At 42.9% G+C, this 21,491-nt stretch overlaps 1 protein-coding gene across 1 annotated transcript; it reads left to right on the top strand.

Annotated features, from left to right (window-relative positions):
• Positions 1-1,088: 1,088 nt before the first annotated feature.
• LOC123637019 (zinc finger protein 20-like) lies at positions 1,089-12,556 on the top strand. The gene is made up of 4 exons (XM_045549803.1): positions 1,089-1,237; positions 9,728-9,854; positions 10,060-10,120; positions 10,897-12,556. Exons 1-4 carry the CDS (start codon positions 1,235-1,237, stop codon positions 12,467-12,469), a joined length of 1,764 nt encoding a protein of 587 aa, XP_045405759.1. The 5' UTR covers positions 1,089-1,234; the 3' UTR covers positions 12,470-12,556.
• Positions 12,557-21,491: the final 8,935 nt, after the last annotated feature.

Here is a 21,491-nt window from a genome sequence, read left to right as displayed (position 1 = left end):
ACACTGGGATTGCGGGTCTTTGTCCCATTTAACTGATCCGTGTTGGTGAGAAGCAGGTGAACACCCTGCAGTGGGCAGCAGAGCCTGAGGCCAGTGGCTCCAAGCGGAGGCCAGTCTGGAGGCTGCAAAGGGAGGGACATGGGGCTCCTCTCGGGCTCCCTGGGGAGCCTGCCCTCCCTGCAGGGGCCTCCAGCTGCCCAGGACAGACACAGCAGGAGTGTGGACGCTGAGAAGCCCCAGAGCACTGGACAGTAGGGGACCCACGTGCAGATGTGGTTGGGAGGTTCTGTGTTTCTGAGTTTGGACATCAGGAGCTGGGGGCCGTTTTCTGGACAGTGTCTTGGTTGTGGCATGCATGGAGTCCCTGCAGTCAGGCTGTAATTTCTACGTATGAAGAAAATCTGTGAAAGTCAGGCTCAGAGAAAAAATAGTTCGGGCTGTCTCTTGGAGAAAGGGTTTATGATTGGACAGTTTATTTAGGTCAGAAGCTTAAACTGACTCCAGGTGAGAGTTTCCTGCTGATGACAATGAAGGATTTGGAGGAGGGAGCGTTTCCTCACTGTGAGGAAGGGACAGGGGACCATCTGAGGACGCCTTGGCCATGCCTCATCCCAAATTCCCGACGTCTGGACAGCATCAGACCCTCTGTCCTGTTCCAGTCTGGCCTGGCCTGGTCTGGGCTCCCCTCCTGCTCTGAGGCAACAGGATCGCTCCACTGGACAGAGTCTGGAATTCCCTGCACACGCTTGTGACCCCGTCCAGGAGGAAGAACAGGAACAATCCGTTAAGTGGGGAAGATGATAAAGCTCCTGTCAGCAATGTGGAGAAGTTGGGCTGAAATGGAAACATCCAATGATCAGTACGCAGGGAGGGAGCCGGGCTTGAGAGAAGGTGTGGGTAGAACCTGTCAGGCTGGCTCCGCAGGTCCTCTTCAGATCGCTTCCCCGGTCACTCAAGCTTCTGGGGGCGGGGCCTAGAGCAATATCCAATCAGGGGCGCCGGGGCGGAGCCTGCGCCCCATCTGTTCAAACGCGCCGCGGGAAAGAGGCGGTGACCTTCAATCTCTCTCTAGTTGCGTGTGGGTCGCGTCCGCCGCGCTCTGGGTCCTGGCTTCGCGGCTCCAAGAGGCCCCGGGTTCTTCCGCCACGGCTTCTGTAGCCCTGTCATCTGCCTTGTGACCTGCACTCGTCACGACAGCCATAGAGAGGACTTCGGGATTCTTGGAGGCCGGGAAATGGTGAGTGTGCGGGGCCGGGTGTCCTCAGACCGAGAGGAAAGGTTGGTTGGAACCGGCCGGAACCGGCTGTGGCGGGACCGGAGTCTGCGGGCCTGAGGAGCGCTGGCGCAGCTGGGCCTTCGGTCCCTCCGGCCAGCGGGATGGGTTTGGGCCGGCAGCTGGGCCCCCGTGCCTCCTGTCCCGCCCCTGCGCGACAAGCTCGGCCCAGGCTCCGGAGCCCTCTCTCTGGCAGCTCCGCGGCCGCAGCCCCGCGTGTCCCCAGATTGTGCGGTGACGGCGGGAGGGTCATTAGGGGAGGGTCCCGACTCGGTATGTGGGGTCATGCGTGGGAGGGGCTGCGGTCTGTGGGGTCCCCAGTCCTTCTCCCGTTAAAAACTAAATTGAGGCCCGTGGTTTGTTAACAAAAACCCAAATTTCTAAAATGAATACGTTTATTCTGAGCAGAAAATAAAAGACAAAACCCAGGAACCGTTGACTAAATGGTTTTCAGGCGGTATGATTAGTTTGGTTTTATACATTTCTGGGAGACAGAAAGTGCAATTAAAATCATAAATCAATATGTGGATGGTATATATTAATTCACCGCCAAAAGGCAAGACATCTTGAAGACGGGGCTCACAAGCTATAAGTGGGTTTGGGGATTCTTTAGTGGCAATTGGTTGAGGGTGTTAATCTTTGTCTAAAAATTTCCAGTCAGTAAGAAGGAATGATTAAATTAAAATATAGGAATCTGTTGCCTGTCACGTGATACCATACCAGAAACAAAAAAAGAAGAAAAAGACCTGTTTAACAAAGTTTTATGGCCAGTAAGATTGACTTAACCCTTGCCTTGTATGGCCTTGGGTCTTGTATATAATTTAGTATCTTATTGCGACATAGAATCTTGTGATCTCTATTTTAACATTAATGTTGATCAGTTGTGTCTAAACTGCAAAAAGGAGAGGTTATAACAAAGCATGTCCAGGGCTGGAGGTGGTGGCTCACGTCTGTAATCCCAGCTCTCTGGGAGGCCGAGGCGGGAGGATCCTTTGCCTCAGGAGTTCCAGACCAGCCTGAGCAAGAGCCAGACCCTATCTCTACTAAAAAAAATTAGAAAGAAATAAGCTGGACAACTAAAAAATATATATATAAAAAAATTAGCTGGGCATGGTGACGCATGCCTGTAGTCCCAGCTACTGGGGAGGCTGAGGCAGAAGGATCGCTTGAACCCAGGAGTTTGAGGTTGCTGTGAGCTAGGCTGATGCCACAGCCCTCTAGCTCGGGCAACAGAGTGAGACTCTGTCTCAAAAAAAACAAACAAACAAACAAACAAACAAAAAACATGTCCGACCTCCCTTCTCATCAGGGCCTAGAACTCAGATTTAAGATTTTTCTTGAGGCCACTTGGCAAAGAGGGAGTCTGTTCAGTCAGTGAGGGTTTTTTTAGGATTTTATTTTGACTCTACAGTTTGAAAGAAAGGCCTTATAAAGTGCATGAGGAGCCAATCTAGATCAAATACTTGGTTGGTGACAGTTATGAAGTAGTCTCCTTATTTGGATTTGTCAACCTGAAATAATCAAAGGATTAGATTCTACTTTCAAAGAGATTATTCAAGGGCAAAGCTGGGAATGACCATGTGGGAATACACAGCATCAGATAATTGGACTCAGTGCTCCAAAGTTAAAGTTCTTGAATATATAGGCAAAAAACAAAGAAATGTATCAGGATTACAATGTTTTTCATACAACGGTGGTTTATGAGTACATGAGTTTAATTAGTTACAGTTTGTGTTTTTCCATAGAATTCAGTTTTCTGGCTGCTCAGGTTTCCCTCACACACTGCCTTGGAGTGAGCCACCCTGGGCTTCACCTGCACAGGCAGGGTGGGTCCCAAGCTTGGGAATGTGCTGACCCATGGGAGTGTGGGGTCCCTTGTGAACTGGGGGTGATGCCAGCTGCCTGCATGAGCTGCTTCCTTTTGGATTCCTTTGCTGCCATCTATTTGCTCTTTACCCAAGGATTTGAGAATTTTCTTCCATGATTTGGGTGTAAGACTTTTTACGCACTTTGTTGGAACCTGAGTGGGTGGTGTGATAAGATCTGAAGAACAAAATGGAGTTATTGCAATAAATTGTTTGAGGCTAACTTGAAATTGTAATAATATAAGTACCCAGGGACACCCAGGAGAATCAGAGAAATCAGGGGAAATCAATAGACCTTTGGGGATTCTGGTGTGCCTCCCTGATCTCACCTCCCTTTGGCACCCGGAGGTGACCAAAGATTCTTTCCCGAGGTGACCAAAGATTCTTTTTGTTATTCTTTATAGCTTTATTATCTCTTTACCAGGATGCAAAGTTTACCTCTTTTGAGTTCTCAGTAATTTAATATACTATTTATATGCCATTAATATTATGCTGATACAGTTTATTTATGGTTTTCTTGCCTCATTTTATTGCAAACATCCTACAGTCTGAAGTGGTGGGTAACCCAGTTTTCTCATCCATTGCAGTCCTTATGGAACTTGGGTTGTTTCAAGTTTATTTTTTTTAATCTTGTTGACAATGTCATTCGTGTTTCTTCTCCCAAGTGGGAATACAAAATGAATTTATCACCCATTGAGAAAAACATCTGTGTTATAGATGACGGATAAATTCAAATTTACTAGGAAATGCCGATAAAGTGTATGTATGAATTAGCCACCTCACCTTTCATGCATGTGTGTTCATTCTTGTGATTTACCAACACTTGAAATGATCTGACTCATTTCCTTTTGCCCATCTATCCTTAAACAGAATCTCTTTGTGAATATTTATTGCTTTATACTGGTTGCTATTGGCTGAGCATTTTTCCTATATGATCATAATTTCCAGTCATTTTCTCACATTTAATTCATTTGTATGTTTACTGCTTCTTCCTCTTCTTCTGTTTTTTTTTTTTTAACGTACTCTTAGCACTGTTCCTTTTTGATTCCTATGGTCAGCAAATATTTTCTTTCAGATTGTGGTTTATCTTTTCGTTCCATTCTATCTTTTGATGGATTCTCCTTAATTTTTTTTTTTTTTTTTTTTGAGACAGAGGCTCACTCTGTTGCCCGGGCTAAAGTGCCAAAGCGTCAGTCTAGCTCACAGCAACCTCAAACTCCTGAGCTCAAGCGATCCTCCTGCCTCAACCTCCCAAGTAGCTGGGACTACAGGCATGCACCACCATGCTCAGCTAATTTTTTCTGTACATATTTTTAGTTGTCCATATAATTTCTTTCTATTTTTAGTAGAGACCGGGGTCTCGCTCTTGCTTAGGCTGGTCTTGAACTCCTGAGCTCAAATGATCCACCCGCCTCGGCCTCCCAGAGTGCTAGGATTACAGGCGTGAGCCACTGCGCCCAGATGATTATCCTTAATTTTAATAGAATTGGATTCGTCAAAATTTTTATGGGGGCCTTTCTTATTTTCCTAGATAAAAAAAATATTCCCGGCCGGGCGCTGTGGCTCTCGCCTGTAATCCTAACACTCTGGGAAGCCGAGGCGGGTGGATCACTCAAGGTCAGGAGTTCAAGACCAGCCTGAGCAAGAGCGAGACCCCGTCTCTACTAAAAATAGAAAGAAATTATCTGGCCAATTAAAAATATATATAGAAAAAATTAGCTGGGCATGGTGGCACAAGCCTGTAGTCCCAGCTACTCTGGAGCCTGAGGCAGTAGAATCACTTAAGCCCAGGAATTTGAGGTTGCTGTGAGCTAGGGTGAGGCCATGGCACTCACTCTAGCCTGGGCACTCACTCTATCCTGGGCAAAAAAGCGCGACTCTGTCTCAAAAAAAAAAAAAAAAAAGAAAGAAAGAAAAAGAAAACATTCCCTACTGTAAAGTCATAAAATTTGCCTATAACTTCTGACAAATGTTCTGATTTTATCTTACTCAGGTGATTTATTTTTTTCTGATTTGGTCCCATAGTCCCTCTCAGGAGAGTTGTTATAACCTGTAGCTTTACCCTCACAGGGCTCTGGGGTATTTGGTTGTGGATATTTACAGTGTACCTTTTTAAGAGGCTTATTTTTTTTAATTTAATTATTTTTAGAGACAGAATCTCACTATATTTCTCAGGCCGACCTTGAACTCCTGGCCTCATGAATTCCTCCCACCTCAGTCTCTCAAGTAGCTGGAACTACAGGCCCACACCACCTGGAGTAGTTTTTTTCTAATTTCAATGAAAACCAAAACATCCTGGTTGTGAATTTCATGAAATTTAATACAACACTATCACAGGGATCAGTCTCTTTTCTAAAGACATATGATGTTTTTTAATGTATTTTATTAAATATTTATGTCTTTCCTTGTATACTTTTTGCATTATAATCATTTTACAACCTTCATTAGGCTTTCTGGGACTTCAGGAAAATTAATTTGAACGGAAATTAGTTTTTGGTTTTTTTTTTTTTTTTTTCCTTTAAGAGATGGGGTCTTGCCGGGCACAGTGGCTCACGCCTGTAATCCTAGCACTCTGGGAGGCCCAGGCGGGTGGATTGTTTGATCTCAGGAGTTTGAGACCAGCCTGAGCAAGAGTGAGACCCCATCTCTACTAAAAATAGAAAGAAATTATATGGACAACTAAAAATATATACAGAAAAAATTAGCTGGGCATGGTGGTGCATGCCTGTAGTCCCAGCTACTTGGGAGGCTGAGGCAGGAGGATGGCTTGAGCCCAGGAGTTTGAGGTTGCTGTGAGCTAGGCTGACGCTGTGGCACTCTAGCCTGGGCAACAGAGTGAGACTCTGTCTCAAAAAAAAAAAAAAAAAAAAAAAAAAAAGAGATGGGATCTTGCTCTGTTGCCAAGGCTAGAGTGCAGTGATGTGATCCTAGTTCACTGAAACCTCAGAATCCTGGGGTCAAGTGATTGTCTCACATCAGCCTCCTGAGTACCTAGGAGTGCAGGTAGGCACCTCCGCTCCTGACAAATTTTTAAAGTTTTTTGTAGAGATGGGGTCTCAATGTTGCCATAGTCTCAAATTCCTGACCTCAAGCATTCCTCCCTCCTTGGCCTCCAAAAGGGCTACAATTAGGGGCATGAGCCACTGGATTTGGCCTTCATTTTTTTTTCCCCCTAACTTATTATTTACTTATTTTTTGTCAGCCAACATGGTGCTTGGCAGGTCTTCATTTTTGTTTTAGTTTTCTCTTGTCTAATGACTTGAGATATTGAGCTTGTTTGTTATGTGTATTTCTTCAAGGGTGAGGTGTATTTCCAGAGCTTTTGTTTATTTTTTCATTGGTTGGTGGTTTTCCTCTTGAGGTTTATGAGTTTTTTATATATTTTATTTACTAATCCTTTATCAGATAGATGTTTTGGAAATATTATGTTTCAGTCTGCAGCTTGTCTTTAATTCCATTAACAGTGTCTTTTGTAAAACAGTTTCAATCTGAATGAAGTCCAATTTATCAATTTTCTCATTTGCAGATCTTGCTTTGGTGTTGCCTGTGTAATCTTCTTGCCAAATCCAAGGTCTTCTTGATATTGACCTGTGTTATCTTCTACACGTTTTGAATTTTGCATTTTCCATGTAGATTAATGATGTACTTTGAGTTAATTTTGTGAAAGTTTTGGCCTGGCTTGGTGACTCACACTTGTAATCCCAGTATTTTGGGAAGCTGGGGCAGGAGGATCGCTTGAGGCCAGGAGTTTGAGACCAACCTGAGCAACATAGCAAGACCCTCTCCACAAAAAATAGAAAAAAAATTAAGCAGGCATGGAGGTATGTGCCTATAGTTCCAGCTACTCAGGAGGCAGAGGCAGGAGGATCACTTGAGCCTGGGAGTTGAAGGTTGCAGTGAAGTATGATGATAGCACTGCACTCTAGCCTGGGCCACAGAGCAAGATTCTGTCTTAAAAAAAAAAAATTATATGTTTTGTGTTTAATTCATGTTTTCACATATTGTAGTCCAGATAGTCCAGCATAATTTGTTCAAAAGACTGACATAGAGCAAATATTGGCTCTATTTAAAAATTTCATGTTTAGTTTATATGAATATTTTTTATAAGATGAAAACACCGAATAACTACCTGAAACTATGTTGTTAAAAATATTTCTGCCTACTTATTGGTAATGTTGAGCATCTTTTTATGTGTCATTTGACCATTTAGTATATATCTCAGAGGAATGCCATTCAAATTTTTGTACATCCTTCTATTTGTTTCAATAATTTATTATTGTTAATTATTGTAAAAGAAACACTGATAAATTTGCCAACTTATGCATTTTCAAGTATACAGTTAATTGACTTGGTTAATTATATTTATTTTGTTGTGTGACCCATCCGCAGCAATTTTTCATCTTGTAATGCTCATATTTTATAGCCATTAAACACCACTCCTCATTTCCCCTTCCTCTCAGCCATTGGTAACTACCATTCTTCTTCCTGTTTTTTGAGTTTAACAACTTTTCATAGTTATATGAATGATATTGTATTTTTATTTTTGTCAATGGTTTTTTGTAGTTAGCATCCATCCTGAAGTTTCATACATTTTGAAACATGCATGGGATAAGATGTTATTTTGTAAGATTCAATAATTTCTTGTATGTATATACATACCACATTTTGTTTATCCATTCTTCAGTTAATGGACATTTGTGTTAATCCACTTCTTGGTTATTATGACAATGGTTTTCAAATATCTTTCTTCATGATTCTGCTTTCAGTTGTTTTGAATTGAATATGTATATATACTGGGAAGTGGGTTGCTAGAATACATGGAATTTTATTATTAATTTTTTTTTTTTTGAGACAAAGTCTTTCTCTTTTGCCCAGACTAGAATGCAGTGGCGTCATCATAGCTCACTGCAACCTCAAACTCCTGGGCTCAAGTGATCATCCTGCCTCAGCCCCTGGAGCAGCTAGGACTACAGGCTCATGTCACCATGCCTACCTAATTTTTCTATTTTTTGTAGAGATGAGGGTCTGTGCTATGTTGCCCAGGCTGGTCTCAGACTCCAGGCCTCAAGCAATCCTCCCACCTTGGCCTCCCAAACTGCTAGGATTATAGGCATGAGCCACTGAACCTAGCCTATTATTAATTTTTGAGGAGCCCACCATGGGAGCTGAGCCATTTTACTTTCCCTTGGACAGTGACATGGATTCTAATTCCTCCACATCTTCACCAAAAGTTTATTTGGGTTGTATGAATTTTTTTTTTTTGAAGTTGAGGCTTAAGGCTGGGCGCAGTGGCTGACGCCTGTAATCCTAGCACTCTTAAGGCCGAGGCGGGTGGATTGCTTGAGCTCAGGAGTTCAAGATCAGCCTGAGCAAGAGTGAGACCCTGTCTCTACTAAAAATAGAAAGAAATTAACCAAACAACTAAAAATAGAAAAAAATTAGCTGAGCATGGTGGCACATGCCTGTATTCCCAGCTACCCGGGAGGCTGAGGCAGGAGGATCGCTTGAGCCCAGGAGTTTGAGGTTGCTATGAGCTAGGCTGACGCTGTGCCACTCTAGCCCAGGCAAGAGAGTGAAACTCTGTCTCAAAAAAAAAAAAAAAAAAAGAAAAAAAGAAAAAGTTCAGGCTCAGGAGTTCTTTATATATTCTTAATATTAAGACCTTGCTAGACATTTGTGAATATTTTTTCCAATTTCATGGATTGCCTTTTCCATCTGTTGTTAATGTCCTCTGAGGCACAAATGTTGTTAATTTCAATAAATCATACTTGCTTTTTTGTTAAGACTGGCCCTCCGGAATTTTTACCTCTCAATTCATCCAAAATACCTTCGAAGGTTATTCTTTGTATGCAACCATATTAAGGATATGTATTCTCATGATTGATAATACTAACTTTTTTCTACACATTAATTAGTAGGATTTTGTTATGACAGGTGGTACAGACCCAATATACAAAGAGATATTAAGGACAACCCAAGCAGTACATCTTTCTCCCTGGATTCACCAACAAGACATGTTTTCCAGCCAGGCATGGTGGCTCACGTCTGTAATCCTAGCACTCTGGGAGGTCCAGGCGGGCAGATCATTTGAGCTCAGGAGTTTGAGACCAGCCTGAGCAAGAGTGAGACCCTGTCTCTACTAAAAATTTAGAAAGAAATTAGCTGGACAACTAAAAATATATATAGAAAAAATTAGCTGGGCATGGTGGACATGCCCGTAGTCCCAGCTACTTGGGAGGCTGAGGCAGGAGGATGGCTTGAGCCCAGGAGTTTGAGGTTGCTGTGAGCTAGGCTGATGCTGTGGCACTCTAGCCCGGGCAACAGCATGAGACTCTGTCTCAAAAAAAAAAAAAAAAAAGAAAAGACATGTTTTCCTATTCTGCTCTTGCTTTACCCAATAGTTCCATTCTACCATCAGAATTACTTTGTGGGAGGAAGTGAATGTAGACAGAGAATAAAAGTCTGATGACCAAGTCATGGAACAAATGTTTGGAGTCCACAGCATCATGTCAACTTCTTAGCAATAGAGCACAGGTCCCCAGGGCTGTGAATCTCACCTGTCCTCCTCTATGCATGTGGTATGTTTTAGGACTCAGTGACCTTTGAGGATGTGGCTGTGAACTTCACCCTGGAGGAGTGGGTTTTGCTGGATCCTTTCCAGAAGAATCTCTACAGAGATGTGATGCAGGAAACCTTGAGGAACCTGGCAGCTATAGGTAAGGGTGACAACATTCCTTCACTCAGTGAATTAGACTACAAGTGTTTCTTGCTTGTAAGTGCTGTTCAATGATTTGGAAAATGGGCAAGGAATACTTTGGTGTATAAATCAGGCATGTCTACAGTATACAATGAACATAGAATCTAATAGATTTTTTCATAATTGTAATAATTCAGGACTATATTTCTGGATCTGTATTTTAGGGAAAAATTGGAAAGACAAGAATGTTGAAGATCAGTGTAAAAATCCCAGGAGAAAACTAAGGTAATTTGTACTCACATGACAAAGCAATGTCTCTCAAGAAAATCTTAGCATGTCATGAAATGTTAAAAACAGGCAAACAGGCCGGGCGTGGTGGCTCACGCCTGTAATCCTAGCACTCTGGGAGGCCGAGGCGGGTGGATCGTTTGAACTCAGGAGTTTGAGACCAGCCTGAGCAAGAGCAAGACCCCATCTCTACTAAAAAAATTAGAAAGAAATAAGCTGGACAACTAAAAATATATATATAAAAAATTAGCCAGGCATGGTGGCGCATGCCTGTAGACCCAGCTACTCAGGAGGCTGAGGCAGGATTGCTTGAGCCTAGGAGCTTGAGGTTGCAGTGAGCTATGATGATACCACAGCACTCTAGCCCAGGCAACAGAGTGAGACTCTGTCTCAAACAACAAACAAACAAACAAAAAACAAACAAACAAAAAAAAAAACACCCAGGGAAACAAAACAAATAAGCCCAACATCAAATTTATTTATCCTTAGAAAATTTTCTCTCAAAGCATATTCTTAAATTTGACACAGATGTTTGTTGTTTGTGAAATAGTTTACCTCTGAGATAGTATTAAGAAACTATATATATATTTTTTCATAGTTGCTATAGACTAGCCATCTTACAGAGCATTTGGTCCATTCACATTGGACAATTCATACAGTACAGAAAGCCTCACCTTTCCTTGAGAATGTTAAAAATGCAAGTACAATACTTACTAAAAAATAAGAAATCATTTATAAAAAAGCCTTAATAATGTGCTTCTCATTTTCCACAGAAGTCTTATTGAGGAGAGAGTCTGTGAAAGTAAAGAAGGTAGTCAATGCGGAGAAACTTTCAACCAGGTTCCAGATGATGTGGTGAACAAGAAAACTCCATCTAGAGTAAAACCATGTGAAAGTAGTGTGTTTGGAAAACTCTCCATTGATCATTCTTCTTTTAATAGGCTCATTGGGGCTGATACTGCACACAAACCATCTGAGTATAAGGAATATAGACAAAAGCCATATACACATAAGCAGCATGAGAAAGCCTTCAGTTATCGGCAATCCTTTGGAACGCATGAAAGGTCTCCCCCTGGAAAGAAACCCTGTGAGTGTAAGGAATGTGGAAAAACCTTCAATTCTCTCACAGGCTTTCGAAATCACATGGTAATGCACAGTGGAGATGGACCTCATAAATGTATGCTTTGTGGAAGAGCGTTTGCTTTTCTCAGTTTATATCGTAAACATGAAAGAATTCACACTGGAGAGAAACCATATAAATGTAAACAATGTGGTAAAGCTTTCCGTACCCCTGGTTCTGTACGAGTTCATGAAATAACTCACACAGGAGAGAAGCCATATGAATGTAAGGAGTGTGGGAAAGCATTCATTCATTTCAGTTCCTTTAATATACACAAAAGGACGCACACTGGAGAAAAACCTTATGAATGTGAGCAATGTGGGAAAGCATTTGCTCAGCGGAGGAGCATTCAGTGGCACATGAGAATGCACACTGGAGACAGACCTCATGAATGTAAGATATGTGGAAAAGCCTTTTATTCTCCCAAGTCATTTCAAACACATGAAAGAAGTCACAATGGAAAGAAACCCTGTGAATGTAAGCAATGTGGCAAAGCCTTCAGTTCTTCCACTTCTTTGCAATATCATGAAAGAATCCACACTGGAGAGAAACCCTATGAATGTAAATTCTGTGGTAAGGCTTTCAGGTCTGCCAAGAATGTTCAACTACATGAAAGGACACACACTGGAGAGAAGCCATATGAATGTAAGGAATGTGGGAAGGCATTTAATTTTCCCAGTTCCCTTCATATTCATGAAAGGACTCACACTGGACAAAAACCCTATGAATGTAAGCAGTGTGGAAAAGCATTTCATTGTGTCCCTTCCTTTCGTAAACATGAAAGGACTCACACTGGAGAGAAACCCTATGAATGTAAACAATGTGGTAAAGCCTTTAGTTGTTCCACTTCCATTAAATATCATGAAAGGACCCACACTGGAGAGAAACCCTATGAATGTAAGCATTGTGGTAAAGCTTTCAGATCTTCCAAGTGGATTCGAATACATGAAAGGACTCACACTGGAGAGAAACCCTATGAATGTAAACAATGTGGTAAAGCCTTCAGGTCTTCCACTTCCTTTCGAAATCATGAAAGGACCCACACTGGAGAGAAACCCTATGAATGTAAGCATTGTGGTAAAGCCTTCATGTCTGCCAAGTGTGTTCGCATACATGAAAGGATCCATACTGGAGAGAAACCCTATGAATGTAAGACATGTGGGAAAGCCTTCATTCGTTCCAGTATCTGCCGAAGACATGAAAAGACTCATGCTGTTAATGTATAAGAGAAATCCTATCATTGTAAGGAATTTGGAAAGCATTCAGTTTTCCCAGTTTCCTTCAAACACCAAATAATAGAATGGAGAAAGACCCTATGAAATAATTGACTTTTGATTTGAGAAGAGAGCTCTGTGATAAGATAATAAAATCTAGAGTTGGAGTTGAATAATTCCATGATACAATTCACCAGTAGCTGATTTACGTGAGATTTTGAAGGCAGACATGAGGCAGGCATTAGTCACATTTTAGAGGCACCACACAGGGAGACAGCCAGATTCATGAGTTGTGCAGACGCCTGCTTCAAACCCATTTTCCTGAATCCTTGGCTTGCCCATCAAAGAGTATCCTCAAAATCACATGACTTTCATTTTCTCAGAGGTATAGGTTTCCAAAGATGTTCCTAGAAGTTCCACATTAAAGATCCATCTGTGGTAGTACGGAAATTAAAGAGAATTGAAAGAAGACTTAAAAAAATTTTTGAAAAAATAAAAAGATTACTAGAGAGCTGATTCCAGCTGTCATGGGTGGGGATACTTTCTCACTCCACTCCCCTAGTCTGTGGATTGAATTGTTATAAGGGATAATTTGTATGCAAGCATCATTGTTCCCACTGGTAGTGACTGTGTTCTTGAATCAGCATGACACCTACAATGTTTGCCATAAAAAATAAATGGATGGAAGGTTGTTCGTCTACTGCAATGTGCAGGGACTGCCCTCACCCAGAACTTTCATATGAGAATGAGCACCTTCCTCTTGTCCGGAAATTTTCTGTGTTTACTGTTATCCACAGTTAAATGTAAGGCCTCTTCATTTTCAATTATGTTTGATTTTATGTCATGAAACATAATATGTGGTTTTTTGGCCACCAAGATTTCTGTACATGTTTCCTAGAAATATTGTCTTAATTGTTTTTAACAACTCTTATCCTAACAAATGTTATGCTCTTTTTCAATTACTGAGGTGATATATTAAAATGTCTTATTGCCATCATGGGTTAGATCAAGTTATAATGATACCAAGTTATTCTTTTGACATTGCAAGTCCATATTACCATGTGTGTAAACTTCAGTCATTCTTTTGACTTGTAAATTTTACTTTTCGTGCTATATGCTTACTATTTTTATGTTATCCAAAACTTTCCTTCACTCATAATCCTAGAATCTAAATCATGCTATTATGCGTGCTCTATTGTCAAAGATCACCAGTACCATACCTGTTGCGAAAGAGGGAATAATAAATTGTAGTAATAAGTATGGCTGTGAGCCATAAATGATTGTGGAATAGATCAGTAAGAGGGTTCTCAATAGAATTTCTTGTAAGATTTGTGTTTTAAGTGCATTGATTGCTATTTAAGGGATTGAGTCATTTCTGTGTATTGAATGCTGTCAGGATGTGAACTTAATTCTACCCTAGCATAATAATTGTTGCCTAGAAGGCAGAAAAATGGAATGGAGGTATCCTTAAATGATTAGAATTGCCAGTCGGCCACAATATCAGAAGAGGGGAATTTTGGTCACATGTTTGATTTGGAATGTACTCTTCCATTAAATTTAGAGACATACTTGCAGAATGTCCTTGTTTTTGACTTGATCCATCATGGTCACAGAGGAGCTTTGTCTCACATTGTAGGTGTCTGATGTCTTTCTCTCCAACAGCATAAGACTTGTCTTTGTGGTGAGGGGAGGCCAGCTCCCAGACTTCCAGGCATGTTTTTACCCTACTTATTCTCTAAACCCAAAAATACTTGTGACAATGTATAGATCTTGTTTTCCATAAAATATCTCAATTGAAATATATAAATTCACTCATTCCTTAGTAAGCTATGTAATTTTTTTTAGAAATCTTATTGTGTTACGTGAGACCATTATGTTATGTAATTGTCTGAATACAAGCCTTGGTAGGAACAAAATCAGCATCACTCTTCCAAGTAACCCTTTCTTGTTCAGATAATATCCTCTTGATGCAAATTTGTACATAGCCCTCTTATACCAGGACTATATCGTAAAAGGCAACATGGTAAAGTTAATTTTATATATTATACAGTGGCATGAAACAATCCAATCACTTCTTGAAGGTGCCAGTCAAGCTCCTCTTCCAAAAGGCCTATTTGAAACTTTTTAGAGTCAAAACCCAGGTACCACAGGACAGAGCAGCAATCAGTGACCAAACCCTCACTGTATGTGAAGGTGACATGTCCAGCCTCAGATAATGTGTCTACATAAGTGAAGTGTGGAGTCATTGTCAGAGTGCATAGAGCATGACTTGGATCAAGGAAGAGATGGCAGTAGAGACTTAGGTGCTCCAGAACCCAACTACTTCCACATCCTTCTCTCTTGAAGGCCAAATGCACAGGCATAGTTTTGGCTAAAGAGGAGAAACATCAGCATCAACATGACTCTAAATGTGATTTTTCTGAAGCATGCAGGCACTATGTTGGGGTGGCCAATGTGGGTAAAGGACACTGGAAGGACAGGATGAGGGAGGTGAACAGGACAAAGCTGAGAGCCTGGTTATTGGCCTTGAGCACGGAAGTTTCTTGATGCTTCACAAAGAGCCCAGTGAACACAAAAGAGAGGAAATAGTAGCACAGATCCAAAGGCTGTTCATGTGTTCATGAGCCAGAAAAGCCACCACTTTTCTTTCTTTCTTTCTTTCTTTTTTTTTTTTTTGAGACAGGGTTTGCTTTTTTTGCCACCCATCATAGCTCACTGCAACCTTAAACTCCTGGGCTTAAGTGATCCTCCTGCCTCAGCTTTCCAAGTAGCTGGGACTACAGGCATGCACGTGGCTAATTTTTCTATTTTTAGTAGAGACAGGGTCTCGCTCTTGCTCAGGCTGGTCTAGAACTCCTGCCCTCAAGAGATCCTCCCGCCTGGGCCTCCCAAAGTGCTGGGATTACAGGCGTGAGCCACTGTGCCCAGCCCACTTTTATTTTTTTAGAAGACAAAATTGTCTTAAGGCCTTACTGGAGGAGTTGTGTGTTCTTACATTATCTCCAATTCTACGTCCTGGCTCTCTGAGTGAGGCTTCAGCTAAACCAAACCCAAAACTTTTTACTGTTGGGTTGTTGGCATGTATTTCTGAATGCTGTCATGTGACAGTAGAGGCAGAAGCCTCAGATTAAATTTCCCCTATCTGATACAGTGGTTTCAGAGTAGGACACTTGCCACAAGGAATCTTATGTGAGTTAAGGAATCTTATGAGAATTACACTGTTGAAAAGAAACTTGCCACACAGCATAAGGCTGCCTTGTCTCAGTGTGGCCCCACAGCCCTGCGGTGTTCCCATCCTTGTCCAGTTTTCATAATGGAGGTAACTATTGCTTGGCTATTTTGGAGAAGGAGAAGGTGGCAGTAGAAGTACAAAGTTGCCTGGCAGAGAAGTTACTAAAGAGAGGAAGCACAGCAAGAACTTCAGGAGAACATACCATTTGCTGTACTTGGCCTCCATTGCTGAGCTCAGACAATAGTGTTCCCAGTCAAATGAATAAGGATTGGCTCTTCCACCTGACCAAGCAAACAGTAAACCCAATTTTTTGCAGACATAGGGTCTTGCTATGTTGCTCAGGCTGCTCTCAAACTCCTAGGCTCCAGCCATCCTCCTGCCTTGGCCTCCCAAAGTGTTGGGATTGCAGGCATGAGCCACTGTGTCTGGCCCTAAATGATTTTTTTTAATGTTCATCTTTTTGGCAAATTTTACCCTAATACAGCGGTAGATTTGGATTTTCTGTGAAATTAGTAAGTCATCTCTTTTCATTAGAGTCAAAACAAATATTAAAAGGAAAGTTCTTTTGTTCCTACAGCCCCTTTCCCAGTTAGGCAAGTTCTGCGGCTTTTTATTGTGCAATGATTATTGAGCAGGAAGTCACCATTAAACAGGTACTTGGTCCTTGGTTCCCTATCTTAACCCTGCACAGGTTTTTAGTGGTATTCCTGAACACACAAAAATCATTGCATGAGTGTCTCATCTCTATAAAAAGAATTAAAAATAATGGTTTAAGGAAGAGTCGAAACCTCCCCTTGGACTCTTCTTTCTTAACACGACACAAACATCATGGCCGAGTTTCCCAGACTTGATTCTTCCACAATGCAGTACAGGCTACCCAAAGAGGCAGGAACAACACCGCTGGCATCCCCAAGTCTCCTGAAATGTATGCCAATGAGCTCTGCAGTGTTCCTCACTCAAAAAAGAAGAGCTTTTTTTGTTTGGCCTCCTCCTATGATAGCCCCAGTGTGGAAACACAAGAAAATGACACTGAGGAGCCTGGGGGAGGGAGGGAATTCACAGCTCTCAGACAAGACTTGAACCTATGACCCCACTGTGTACACATCAGGTGGGGGAGAGGGACAGGTTTATCTCTGCTGCAGCAGTTCTCAGCCCAGGGTCAGCACTCCTGATGTGTTAGTTGCAGAACAGTCAGGTCACAATGGCTTAAGCCAGCACTCTCTCCCCCAAGACAAAACAGCAGGGCTGCAGAGCCCAGTACAGAAAAGAGTGGCCTCCCCAGGCTCTGGGACTCTCCCCAACCCCTCGGGCTCTGGATAATTGGTTAGAAACCTACTGGCTTCCTCCCCTTTCTTTCCCGCTCTCCTTTAGGTAGGAAGCTGTTTTTCAGAAAATTTAATCACCTGTGATTTGTTCAGCAATATTCCCCCTGAAGGCCTCTGATCTGTCAACCATGTGTGAGCCTAATTCTAGAAGGTGAAATGACTATCTGCTGCTGCCTGTTTCATAAACACACAGGAATGACTTAAATGTGCCTCTTTTTCCTCAACTCCAGAGGGAGGAAGGACAACGTGAGCAAAGCACGGAGATGATCCAACCCTAATTACACATCAAGGGGAAAGAAAGCAGGATGGGTTTTCCAAACAGGACAGGGTCATACACCCTTCCACAGGTACAAGGATAGCAGTCAAGATCCTGGCCCAGGGATCCCTCCACCTTGAAGAAAAAGATAAGGTGGAAAGGTTCAGGAAACTTGACCTGAAGTCTGTTAGCATCTGTGAAAATGAATAATTCAAACTCTAAAGCAATGTGATTACTGGGTGAGAGTTATACCACCTTTTTTTCTGTGATTAGAGATTAGCCTTCTTCCACTAAAGTGACCCAGAGGAGACCAATTCCATGTGTACTGCTGATCTTCATTATTAAACTGCCTGTATTAAACTCATATAGGAACTTAAGGCAGGAACTGTGGTAGAAGTCTGCTTTCCACAGAAGTATAGGCATAGCTTAAAGTGAACCAGACATTGTTTCATAGCTTGCCTTCGTTTCATTGCTTAGTACTTAGGAGTCACTTATCCATGGCTGTCATAAGATTTATATCTTCCCTAATCAGTTCTGTAGATAACAGCACTATTGTAAAATCTAAGACTGGTCTTGCTCTGTTGCCCTGGCTAGAGTGCAGTGGTGTCATCATGGCTCACTGTAACCTCAAACTTCTGGGCTCAAGCAATTCTCCTGCCTCAGCCTCCCAAGTAGCTGGGACTATAGGTACATGACACCATGCCTGACTAATTTTTCTACTTTTTGTGGAGACAGGATCTCGCTTTTGTTCAGGCTGGTCTCGAACTCCTGAACTCAAGCGGTCCTCCCACCTTGGCCTTCCAGAATGGTGTGAGCCACCACACCTGGCTCTAAGACTGGTTTTTGAGATATCTTCCAGACTCTGCATTCCTGCATTTGGGTGGACCAACTGACGCCAACCAGACCAGGGGCCATACTTCCATACTTAGGAACTGACTGAAGACATCTTGCAACTCTCTACCTAGCAACCGCCTCAGCACAACAAATTTCTGCTTCCCAAACCTATGGGTTCATCCCCAGCTATTCAGCAGACCCAATTCCCTGGCCCTTTGCCCACCAAACTATCATAAAAATCCCTGGCCCCAAAATTCTCAGGCAGGCAGACTTGAGAAATTTCTCCTGTTAGTGGTCTAGTCACTCTGGGCCCTGTAATATTGGAACCATCCATATGAAAATAATGTAGAGCCACAAGGTATAAACAGTAATCACAGTCTGATTTTTATAAAAGTATAGGTATAGCCAGAAGTTAACCAGCCATTGTTCCCTAACTCCCTTGCTGCTGTTTTTGGTCATGACTTAATGGCACCATCCTCTGTGACAGGTGCAAGACTAGTGACTCCTTCCCACTACTTCTACAGATAACATTTGCTGTCATAAATCCCAGGACTTGTGATTCTATAGATAACATTGCTGCTGCAAATTTTAAGACTGGTCTTTGAAGGGTTTTTCAGATTCTGTGATGACACCACTGCACTCTAGCCTAGGTGACAGAGCGAGACCCTTTCTCAATGAAAAAAAAAAAAAGACAGAATATTAAATATACTCTTTTAATCTGGGAAGGAAATGAAACCTGCTGAAAGAAAATAAAAGAAGCAGAGGCTGGGCACAGTGGTTCACACCTGTAGTCCCAGCTACTTGGGAGGCTGAGGCAAGAGGATCACCTGAGCTGAGGAGTTCCAGGGGACAGAGCAATATCCTGTCTCAAAAAAAAAAAAAAAAAGATAGTAAAAGAAGCAGCATTGCAAACAAATTATAACGTGTTTTCTACTTATATAAGCAATAACTTTTTAAATGAAATTGAATATTTTATTATTTTGCTGCAAAGCTGTTGTTTCACTGTATAAAAACAGCACCAGCAAATGCAGTACATTGCAAAATTAAGATAGTATGGGTTTTCATTTGACACTATACAACCCAGAAAACCTTCTCTACTTCCAGTGATTTCCAATAGAAAGATCATTCAGTATTTTGACGCAAATTCAGATAGTGATGTAAGCAAGTTACAATGTTCTACAAGGCTTAAGATAACAATGTTGTCCTTGAATTACATAATTTTTATAAATACTTTTTGCCACGGACAATTTCATGAATTCTGAATACTAAAGCCTCATCTAAAAATCATAGGGTATTGTGCAAAAGATGCATATTGTGTTTATCTGCAACCATTATTTATTTACTTATTTATTTATTTTTGAGACACAGTCTCACTCTCTCGCCTGGGCTAGAGTGCCTTGGCGTCAACCTAGCTCACAGCAACCTCAAACTCCTGGGCTCAAACGATCTCCTGCCTTAGCCTCTCGGGTAGCTGGGGCTAACAGGTACGCGCCACCATGCCTGGCTAATTTTTTTTCCTATTTTTAGTTGTTTGGCTAATTTCTTTCTATTTTTAGTAGAGACGGGGTCTCACTCTTGCTCAGGCTGCTCTCGAACTCCTGACCTCGAGCGATCCTCCCGCCTCGGCCTCTCAGAGTGCTAGGCGTGAGCCACCGCGCCGACCAATCTGCAACCATTATAAAGTTAAGGGGTATTTTCTTCCACCAGTAGTGTTGAGAATAGTTGCTATTTTAAGTCTTCTGTCCACCAGTAACTTAAGACAACAATGCTGGCTTAAGTTGTTGCATACTACTTTATTTAGAGGTTCCAATTCCACTCCTCAATAGATTTTACAAATCTATGCACAGATGCCACTTCCCTCATGAGTTCATCTAGTTCTGAAGGGTTACTCAGGGTCATCTTGATCAGCCAAGTTCTTCATAACAAGGTTTGTTGACAAATCCTGGATTTTCTGCAAGAGCTTCATTCATTTCAGTTCCTTCTCCTGACAGAGGAAAATAGAGTTCACTAACAGCTTTCACACTTTCCAAAGCACCAAACTCATTTTGTTTGTTTAATTTTATCCCAACTTCAGGCAGGCTACAGTAAACAACATCTCCCAAAGATCGCTGTGCAAAATTGCTGATGCCCACTCTTCCAATACCGTTTTCTGTCGTTATCCGTTCATGTTTCTCTGTGAATTTAGGCCCTGAGAGCAGAGCGGTCCCTGCGCAGCGTCTGGAGGACGCCGTCCCCAGCAACTAGGGCTGGAGGAGAAGCCCTTGGTAGGCACGGATGTCCACGTACCGGGTGCAGGCCACCGCGCACGCTCTGCGCCCCTCACGCCCCTTCCCTCTAACCCCGCTCCCAGCTCCCTAAGTAGCCCCAGTCGCCTTGGGTCCCTGCAACACACCCAGACTCGCCTCACAAACTTTCTGGCCTGCCCCCACAACCCGGCCAGACCCTTATTCCCTCCAGGGCGCCCCTACCCTCAGTCTGAACGATCCAGCCACGCTCTGAACTTCACCCCGCGCGGCGCTACATCCCCTCCCCCCACGCGCCGACGCCCCTCCCCCCATACACACTCTCCCTGGCTGCGTCCCAACCCCCAACCCTACTTTCTCCTCCCGGTGCAGCTTCTCCCACCGACAGCAGCAAATCCCCACGCCCCGGGCCCCAGCAGTGCCAATACCCCTTTCCTCCCCCACCCCGACTGTGGCAGAGCTCCGGACTCGCCGCGCAACCTGTACTGATCCCCCAACATCCCCCTTCCGGGGCTCCGGGCCATAAAGCCAGTTCTGCTGCAGGGCCCAGGCCCCCATCTGATCAGCCGCCCCTCGCTCCCCACCCGCATCTGGCTCTGCAACCTCCTCGCCGCCTATGCCCACCCCGCTGCTGTGTCCCCAGGTCCCACGTGCAGATGAGGTTGGTGGGGTTTGGTGCTTTCTGAGGTTGCAGCTCTGGTGCTGGGTCCATTTTCTTGACAGCGTTTTGGTGGTGGCATGCATAGGGTTGCTGCGGTCAGGTTGTGATTTCAATAATTTCCAGTATGAAGATTATCTGTGTAGGTCAGATTCAGAGAAAGACTTGTTTGGGGTTTCTCCTGGAGAAAGGGTTAATGAATTTGACAGTTTATTTAGGTCAGAAGCTTACGTAAACTGACTCGACGGGAGAGTTTCGCGTTTCCTTACTGTGAGGAGGGGACAGGAGAGTAGGGAGGAAGCCTTGGCCATGCCTCATCCCAAACTCCCGACCCCAGGAGAACATCAGGCCTTCTGTCCTGTTCCAGTCTGGCCTGGTCTGGGTCCCCTCCTGCTCTGCGACAGTATCCACTGGACACTGAGTCTGGAACTCCTTGCACACACTTGTGAGCACTTCTAGGAGGAAGAAGCAGGGACAGACAGCCCA

This window comes from Lemur catta, chromosome 1 (assembly GCF_020740605.2).
Source record: "Lemur catta isolate mLemCat1 chromosome 1, mLemCat1.pri, whole genome shotgun sequence".
NCBI classification, from domain to species: Eukaryota; Metazoa; Chordata; class Mammalia; order Primates; family Lemuridae; genus Lemur; species Lemur catta.
Note: the sequence above shows the minus strand (reverse complement) of the source record. Positions and strands in the feature narration are given on the sequence as shown.

Excerpts from the sequence above, each read along its gene's own strand:
- LOC123637019 (XM_045549803.1), top strand. Across the intron at positions 9,855-10,059 it reads GAGGAACCTGGCAGCTATAG|GGAAAAATTGGAAAGACAAG; the intron begins GTAAGGGTGACA and ends TCTGTATTTTAG. Across the intron at positions 10,121-10,896 it reads AATCCCAGGAGAAAACTAAG|AAGTCTTATTGAGGAGAGAG; the intron begins GTAATTTGTACT and ends CATTTTCCACAG.